General features: G+C 35.5%; 1 protein-coding gene across 1 annotated transcript; it reads right to left on the bottom strand.

The window, feature by feature from the left end:
- Positions 1–547: 547 nt before the first annotated feature.
- LOC121428296 (dnaJ homolog subfamily C member 27-like) lies at positions 548–9398 on the bottom strand. The gene is made up of 7 exons (XM_041624858.1): positions 9196–9398; positions 5555–5637; positions 4312–4381; positions 3531–3695; positions 2787–2909; positions 1765–1925; positions 548–1200 (listed from the first exon to the last, which is right to left on the bottom strand). Exons 1-7 carry the CDS (start codon positions 9265–9267, stop codon positions 1071–1073), a joined length of 804 nt encoding a protein of 267 aa, XP_041480792.1. The 5' UTR covers positions 9268–9398; the 3' UTR covers positions 548–1070.
- Positions 9399–9760: the final 362 nt, after the last annotated feature.

The following is a 9760-nucleotide window of genomic DNA, read 5'->3' as shown; positions in this document are numbered from 1 at the left end:
ATAAACCATGCCTTCAGGAAACCCAGGAACACCTCATCTACAGGGCAGCTTTTCTTCTGCTGATAAGACCATTCATTGTAAAAACAATGGAGTACTAGTATTCAAATACTTTAAAGAACAGGGCCCAACATAATATAATTGCATGTTGAAAAGACAAAGCCCTACAAAAGTACAATCCAAAATGTAAAATTATTATGTCTTGCATACAAAATCTGAAAACAAAAATCACTTGAGACCAGAAAGATTAGATTGGACTCCAACCCCAACCCCACACCTTTTCTAAGACATGAGAGCCTTAATATCCTAATTGTCAAAATGTCCAGAGTATCATATCTTTTATAATCCTGACCTCCAATGAATAATCTTCATGAAAACTAGTACATAACATTGAAATTCAAGAATTTATAAAAAGTCAACCCTCTGCCAACAAATAGAACATATTTGTTTCTTTAATTCAATTTGTACTTTATTTGTGCATCAATTACTTTAAATCTTTTATTATTCATCCCATTTTCATTCTCATTTCTATTTTTCTCTTAAGTTTTCATTCTCATTTCTATTTTCCTCTTAAGATTTCAAAGAGTTGTTCTGATCAGGAAAATTTTGAATACTGCAAAAGGAAGTGCCACAAGTTATACAGTATGTTCAAGCTTGTTTTACAGTTAAAGTCACTTCCAAATGATCCATATTCCACAAGCTTTCTTAATAATTAAGTTTAAAAAAAGTGTAGATAAATGTGCTGTCAACAAGATTTTACTTCAGAAAGATCTTTGATTTGTGAATAGTTCTGGAACCTTCAGTGCCCAAGACACTGACAAAGTTTAAGGGTGAAGTTTCTCAAGCTGTTAGCTTCAACTTTAGGTTGAAAATGACTTCAAGGCCATCCAAAGGCCCACACTATTTCATAATACTCGTCACTGTTCCATATGAGTGTGCACATCACATATCCACAAAACATCGTTGTCACATAAATAGTTTCCTCAAGTCAACGTGTAAGTTTCCTGGTAAAGCTTACACCATGTTCATGAAACCGCAATAAGTAATCTGAGTCTTTTTTGGTTAAGTAATGACTATCTGTGTTTGAGAAGATCTGTTCTGGCAGCTACTAGGATCTTGAAAGCTTCCTCACTTCCTGGTGCTACATTCTTATCAGGGTGAAGCAGTATAGCCAATCTCCTGTAAGCTCTGTTCACATCATCCCTGAAAGAAATAAATTAATATATTTATTAATAAAAGAACCAATCTGATCAGGGCATTAATGAAGTATTAACAACCAAAGCTTACCACAAGTATTCAACTATCAATATATAATTTGGAATTTTATATTACGACACACACAGTGTAAAAGGAATAGTTGGTTTGGTGTTATTGTCTCTCTCCCTGTTATCTGTGATGAGCATATATTCCATTTTATAAAATCAAGCAAAACTTTGAAATAACACAATTTTCTTTTACTCTTTATTTTCATTAACTTAAGGTTGGCGTGGACTTAGCCTTTAAAGGGGAAGTCTGCCCCTACATTAAAGTTGATTTGAATAAATCAAGGTCAAATCAAACAAGTTTAATGATGTAAATTTTGCCATAAATTGGATCTAGAAGAAATGACATTTTAAATTTTTGCTGAATTAGTCGAAACAGTTATGTTTCAATATATTTTCAGCTTTATGCTCGTTTTGATTTTTCTCTTTTTATTCAAACCATTTTTACATTGGGGAGGACTTGGCTTAAACAATGTGTTGATAATCAGTAGTCAATAGTTCTTACTTTGATGCATTATGGGGCAATCCCAGCCTCTCAAAATTATTTTTGCTTGTCTTCAGCCTCTGTATTGCCTCAACTTGCTCTTTGGTGTAACCTAAAGTGGTCGTGATACGTTCTGCTCGACCTCCATTCTCAAATGCTGTCAGGAGCCCCTGGTAAAGAGCCTAGTATAGCAAGCACAAAACATATTCTTAATAATGTCACTAATCAACTGTTATTGTTATACACAGAAGCCTTATTTGACCCATTTACTTTCATCAAGTTAATTTTTTTTCCATTTTGCTTTTCTTCTGAGTGTTGCATTCCTCAAATAATAGGGGATTTCTAGGAAAAAATTGTTACAAATTACAATAATGACTTCTGTACAATCATTCACTTGGGTAAGACTAAAATATTGTGATCAACGCATGCAATCGATTATCATGCTTCAGCAATATCATGATGCAGCAATGATTCTTGTAAATCTAATTATAGAGTTAACTTAATAAAACTTCTCAGCCTACTTCTTAATTTTTGCGATTGCCAGGTGAATGCCAAGTACGACATACTACTCAAGAGCAGAAAAAATTAATACTGAGTAAAGGGTAATAGAATAAACTAATGCTTGTCACTATTTCCCTGTAACACATATTAATTAGACAGAGAATAAACTGTTTCTCTGAATATCTTCATCTGAACTCAAAAGCAGTGAATTAATCAATTCATCTTTAAATGTAGAGTAATAAAAAAGCAACAATTAAAAACAAAAACTGATTTTAAATAAACAAAGCCAACTACTTACGTAAGATCACAACAAATAAAGAGCACCAAATCCTCTTTGGGGATTTAGTAATTTGATATTCCTTTTAAAAAATCTATCTATATATCTAAATACCGTATCGTATGTATGAAGGAAATAAAGCAAACTTTAAAAAAATGAACTGAGCTTTTCATAGCTATAAATTTTTGTGAACTTTTAAGATAAAAATATCAGAATGCAGAAATATAAAAATCCAACATATCTAGTAAATATTGAGACAACTTACAGTGAACATCTCTGAGACTCCATCCCCTGTGAGTGCTGATGTCTCAAAGTAACGGAAACCTTTACTGTCTGCCCATAGTCTTCCTTCAGTCTCATCAACAACACGTTGCATACTCTTATCAGTCTGCCAAAAAAGAAAACAAAAATATAATATTCATCCTCCAGCTGACTTAATATAAAGCCAACAATCTAGATATCCCAGCATTCATTGTCATCATCTTGACCATCCTCTATACGGTCCACTGTTTACAAAATGAACAAATTTCATGACTTTCTATAACTTTTTTTTGCTCTAGAAAACCCCCAGACATGTTTAGTATGAGCATTTTAATGTGAATGGGTACCCAATAGGATTAATCCCTTGACTGAAATCAGTGCCAGGGATGTAGTCAAGGCTGGTAATTCCTATTACGAGACCGCTTACGAAAACCTTCTCCATAGACTTTGTACATGTGACTCAGGCAGAGGCTAAGGCCGGCATAATCTGGCGTCATCCCTGCCTGTGAGTGCTGCTGACACAGTAGAAGCTCACGCTAAAGTCTGGGTTATAATAGTTGCACTTTGTATCTGGCAAAAAGCAATACATAAATCCAGCTTTTTCTAATACTAATATTAACTCAAATAAAAAAAAATTGCAATGAAAGAATTTCTGTTTCTGATATTTTGTTAGGTCGTGTTCGTGTATCATTCAGAGCACAATTGTTGGTTAAATGTTTTGGGGCCAGAAGGGTTAAGAAATAAATACCTTGTTTGCACAGACACAGAAGACAACCCTTTCCATCTCGGTCAAGTCAGCCATCTCTCTCTTCATCTCAGCCAGCCAGGAATCTAAAGCTTCAAAACTTGACCTGGAAGCAACATCATAAACCAGCAGAGCACCCTGTGTGTCCTTATAAAACTCATTTCTAACCTAATAAAGACAAAAAACATCAAATATCTGAGCTAATGCATTAACATATTTTATTTTGCCACTTATAAAAAATACAAAAGATTCAATTACCCATGAACGATTGTTGTAGACTTGGGGTCATTAATAAATCACTATCATTATTTGAAGCATCTATATCCACATAGTGAATTATTCAGGAGTTGAATCTTTCCTTTACTTACCCCCCCCCAAAAAAAAAAAATCCATTCTATATTTAAAGCAGTGAGTCGATCTCTTTACTTCTCTACCCACCATCTCTCTTTGGTTCTCTGTATCTCTCTCTCTATATATATATATCTACATCTGTGTTTAAGGCAATTTTTTTTCCTCTTTTTCTGTTGCTTGTAATGCGCCTTAACACCCTCTACCTTCGTCTTTACATCTATATGTGTATTATGACGGAATAAACCCATTCATAGACTTTGCCCTTTCGTAGGATTTTTATATACATGTATATATATATTTTTTGGTGCCTGTGTGTATGTGTGCATCTCTCTCTCTATTGGATGTCATTGACATCCACATTGTTCCTGTTGTGTTGTATCAAAGAGAAGAAGACATGGAAATTGGAAAGAATGATGTTGACTGACCAACATACCTCGTAAAATATAGGATGTCCAGCCATGTCAAAGATATTCACTTTCAGATCTCTCTCTTTTACAGTCACCCTGAGTGGAAAATTTTAAAGTGAGTTGAAAGATTACACAAATCATTTAAAGTCTAACCTTAAAGCCTCATTCAGATAAGGCAAGCCAAAGCTCAGCAACAAGGCTCAATGGCATATCTACACTGCAGAGTCATCCGAACTCAGTACTACATTGTTAATATTGACACAATGTACTTACTCTTGAAGTTAATATTTGTTGACTTTATATTGCAAAAATTACATTTAAATTCACTCTCATGATCTCATCTGAATATCATTATCTATTTAATTCCAATAAAAATGCAAATACTATGTAATTGTTTCAGAACTTTTGAAAATTTGAGCAAATTAACAATTCAAATTTAACATATAAGATTCAAATAAGTATGATATGAAATAGTACAAGATACAAGATAAATAAAAAGAGAAATTGGGTAGTCATAAAAACCAAAATAGGATTGTCATGACAACCATCCTTGATAAACAAATTATATTGCATCAGAATTAAATTGATAGTAGATTGAGTATATACAGTATATATAGTTAAAGTAATGGGCACATGATAGTTATATTTCTAGTTTATATAGCTAAATAACTTTACAAATGAGTGAAATGATTTATTGAATCATATGAATAGGCTTGAAACCATAGGCGGCGGAAGCAGAGGGACGGGGGTCCTGTACCCCCTAAATTTGAGGTGGGGGGACGGTTACCCCCTAACCTTTTTGTTGATAACCTTTTTTTGTTTTGCTTGTCAACAAATTTTGTGAATCCTAGCCATGTTAAGCAACTCCATGTATTGCCAAATCAACCATTTTAATTTATTGGAATAAGAAAGTACATCACATGACCTGACCACAGATTATGCTGACCAGTCTGCACACAACACCATTTGTGCATCCTGTAGCTTTATGCGATACAACATGCAGAATAATTTGGCGTGGATATTCTCCTTTTTTTCTCACTAAAATCTTGGTCAATAACCCGACTGTCACCTCGCATATGATTATAACTTTCCATTTTATCACAAAACAAATTTATGACAACAAAATGGACAATCATCAAATGATATTATCATTAGACCAGTGCAATTATGAGTTTCCTACAAATCAATACTTTTTTCATGTACCTTTGTTACTTTGAACTGAAAATAAGGGTTAACATTTTCAGTTGTTAGAAATCAAGGTCTACTCACTTTGTGACACCGTAATCTATTCCAATAGTGGCCAAGTACTTGCTCACAAACCTTTTCTCACAGTATCTTTTGATGATGCAACTCTGGTCACATAAAGAAGCATGAAACAGGTAGATAATTAATAAGGCATACTATTAACTTTGTGGGTACTTATTTAAAACAATTCAGTTCAGCATGAAATATCCTCATTTATAGTGTGTGCACAGCGCATTGTAACCAGTAGCAAAACGCACTATATAAAATGACTACCGTATTAAATTGGATCACCTAAACAAAACTCTGAAGCAAGACAACGTGTATATGTAATGCTTTATAAGACTACAAACATGTATTTTATGTATCATACAGATTCACCACACAGAATGCTAATGGACATCTTTCCTTGAGCTGGAAAATTTGATTTCTCTACATGATGTAGTTCATGCCAAATAAATAATAATAACAATGCAACCAGGCAAGTTACATGTACATGCAGTATACATTTTTAATAAAAGACTATATTAAGTGATATGTCTTGGGTAGTGCCGCCTGCATTATGCAAGTCAATGTAGCAGGAGTGTTCAACTGTGTGATAATGAAATATCAAACATTTTCTCTTTCTGATTACCCCTTTGAAATTACTGCCATAATCAAAGGCCAATAGGGGACCTGAGCCATTTACCAGCCTCAGTGCCTGTAGGCTGTAATATTGTATGCTCAAAAAGTGACCTTAAAACTGTAGATTTAATCTAAAGTTTAGTGAAAACATTAATTCAACTTAATAACTTTGCTTGATTGGTGTGAGTGACTTTTGAGTGAATTACACACAGATTTCCTATGATTATCATTGCCAGTATTCAGTGTATATCTTTGATTGTCTTCAATTGCCTAAATTTTCATTTCGCTCTGCCTAATACAAAAGGACATAGTAGACAAATAATTTTGGGATTCTTTTTTTAAAATTCTGACAAAATCTGAGGTGAAATTAGTATCCTAGCTTTACAAGGTCGGCTGGTGTGAAACTACATTAACACCAATGAGCACTCTAAACTTGTCATGGACACTAGAATGTCTAAACCTATAACAGTACATCAGCGTGGAATCTTGTACTAGCATGATTACATGTAGCTACACTTGCGCACCAATTCTTTCCATATTTACCTGCAAACGTAAGTCATCGATAATGGAGTAAAAGGTCATTTCATTGTGATAGACAGTGTGAGAATTGCAAGCAAGTGATCCTTCTGGTAAGAAAATGTGGAATTTTTCCATTTCTGATTAATATATATATATTTTTTTATTTAAAAATATCATCACGGAGTCCTCAAGATTTAGTCCATGGCCCTAGGAATCAGTGGTGCTGAAGCCCCCCAAAATTTTCCCAGGGATGCTACATGTATGGGCAGCACCCCTTGGACTGGAATTCTGGTAGGTGTGTAAAATGTATGGAAAATTACCAACATTATGTGTTGAAACCCCCCCCCTTTTTTTTTGCTTGTAAAATTTACTTCAGTTTTCAGCAGCCACACTCAAAAAATTGTGGCAAGGCCAAAAGTCAGTCCTAGCTTTTGAGGACTCCATGATCATATTTTTTATGATTCTGATATTGTCATTTGATCAGGGAGCCTTAAAACCTTCCTATATCATACATATAAGAGACACATGTAAACTTTAAAACTTAATCATAAATAATCATTATTGTAATAATTATTCATAATATCTATAAAAAGTTTTAAATTTCACTATTTGTTAAATAATCATTTTTATTCATAAATCGTTCTTCAAAACGGAATTTTGTAACATTGCTTATCGAAGTTACGTACATGTTAGGCCCGGTTTGAAAGTCCATTTTTGATGCACGTGTACACGGCGTGTTTTTCGGTCGTGTACACATTGTAAACACTGAGTGAGAGTGAGTTACAGTATGTTCCCACATGTAGCCTAAGTCACGGTTTTAAAGCTTACCTGAGAAGTTAGAAGTATCAATCCACAAAAATTGGTGCAATTAAAAAGTTTACTCAGCTTAGCAGCGCATTAAATTAATAAAGAATGCAAAAGTAAATCAGTGCAGGGCCCTTGTTAGCGCCGACGTTCGTTGGATGCGCATTTTGCATACTGTACCGTACATGCATGCACAGATCGCTGCAGAATTAAGTGTAACTGAAGTTATCTATTGATTTTTTTATTATTTTATTGCCAATTTGAGGAGCGTGTGTTTGGAGGCTTGTAGCATGTTTATGAGCGTATAACACGTAACTGGAGCAATGATCGCTGTCGCAATTGGTGATTCTCAAATTGGCTCTAAAAGTGATTGAAGAACGCTTTCGAGAGTCTCGTTACGTGTTACACGCTCATACACATGTGCTACAAGCCTACAAACACACGCTCCTCAAATTGGCATTAAAATAATGAAAATCAATCGATAACTTCAGTTACACTCACTTCTGCAGCGATCTGTGCATGTATATACGGTACAGTATGCAAATTGCGCATCCAACGAACATCGGCGCTAACTAGGGCCCTGCGTTGACCGGAGCATACCCATTTCGTGTGGTACAAAAACTTGAGTCTCCAGAATACATGTGGATTAAATCGGCGATTTTGGAAGTAAACTCACTCTAGATTAATTGAAATATATTGACATATTAGTGATTAAAACATGTGCAGTGCCTTAGAACTAAGAATTAATGTGAGGCTGTGAGCTTGTTCACTGACTTTACAGTCCCACGCAAGCTTTGTGCAGATGCTACCGTGTACACGGTGATGGAATTTAGTACACGTGCACTGACTTGACCGTGCGTGTACACATGTACACGTGTACCCGAAACGGGCCTAGTACATGTACGTAATTATGAAGCACAGAGATGCTAAGTTCAAAGACCATCTATGCGTGATATTTTCTGTGAATCTGAGTGAGATCACAGACATTGTGTACAATGTATATGGGAATAGGCTGTGATAGTTGCGTGAGACAGAGATTTGAGGGGATGAACAAGAGTCCAAAATGCTCGAGTCTCACGCATAATGCGTGAGACTTGGTAGCTCTGGAAGCGGTTCATCTGTCAGATGAACCGCTTCATAATTACTGTATCTGATACAATTATTTTACCTTTGTCTGCTTCATTTCTTTTCTAAAGCCTTGCAAAATGATTGTGCGCAAATTATGGTCACACTTTTTTATGACACTTTTACAGCCAAGCGCACACTAATCAATCACCATGGAATGTTTAGATCGCGATACCACTACCAGCAAAACCCTTGACCTAATTTATAATTCCGTCACCCAAATTGAATTTAGGATCTTTCTTTCCATTTGGTATTCATGATTTTGATTAATTTTGAGTGAGCCGTGTGTGAGAATTTTTGATTGAAAATCAACTTCATGATTAAATAATACTAATAGTGCACAATTTATGGTCACCCCATCATATATGGGAGGGGTTCAAGGCTCCGTGATCAAATAATATCAAAATCATAAAAAATATGATCAATGAGTGTCAATCCCAAGCCTAGCTGATCAAGGATTCGAGCCTATTCTCGATTAACACATTCATATACATGTAAAAAAAAGTTAAGAGTGGCAGCCTATTCCCCACCACACGGATCGTTATGGGTGGGACACAATGACTACAATGATTGTTGTTATTGCTACAATTACAAACCTTTCCCGTTTCTGCATTCCCCATGCTGATGATTTTTACTCTAATGGCGCGTTTAGAACCCTTCTTTTCCATGTCAGCGAAAGCAATTGTCCTCTTTCTTTGTAAAAAAACCCCAACAATATGGAACACCTATAACTAGTACCGTAGAAAAACTCCATCAAATCGCGAGATACTGTAGGCCGCCGGTGTACCGGTACGTACTAGCGGTGCGGTCCGTTTTGGCAAAATTGGCGTCCCATTGCCATTGGCAATGACGTCGAGCTCGCGCTCCATATGGGCGGATCCAAGGGGGGGGGGGGCGAGGGGCCCGCCCCCCCCCCATCTTGGCGGATAAAAAGAGTAAAATAGGAAAAAGGAAGAAAGAGAAGGAAAAAGAGAAGAGAAAAAAAGAAGGGGAAACATAAGAGGAGGAAGATAAACATAACTTTGATAATCACCATATAAATAGTAGGCCTATAAAATTTTTGCTCGCGTTTCGTGCTCACAATGCCTTTTAGATGATTTATATGTATGTTGCTCAGTATCGAGCTTAAATATCAAATTTTGAAGTCAATATACACAACAT

Source organism: Lytechinus variegatus, chromosome 1 (assembly GCF_018143015.1).
Source record: "Lytechinus variegatus isolate NC3 chromosome 1, Lvar_3.0, whole genome shotgun sequence".
NCBI classification, from domain to species: Eukaryota; Metazoa; Echinodermata; class Echinoidea; order Temnopleuroida; family Toxopneustidae; genus Lytechinus; species Lytechinus variegatus.
This window is presented reverse-complemented; position numbering and strand designations above follow the sequence as displayed.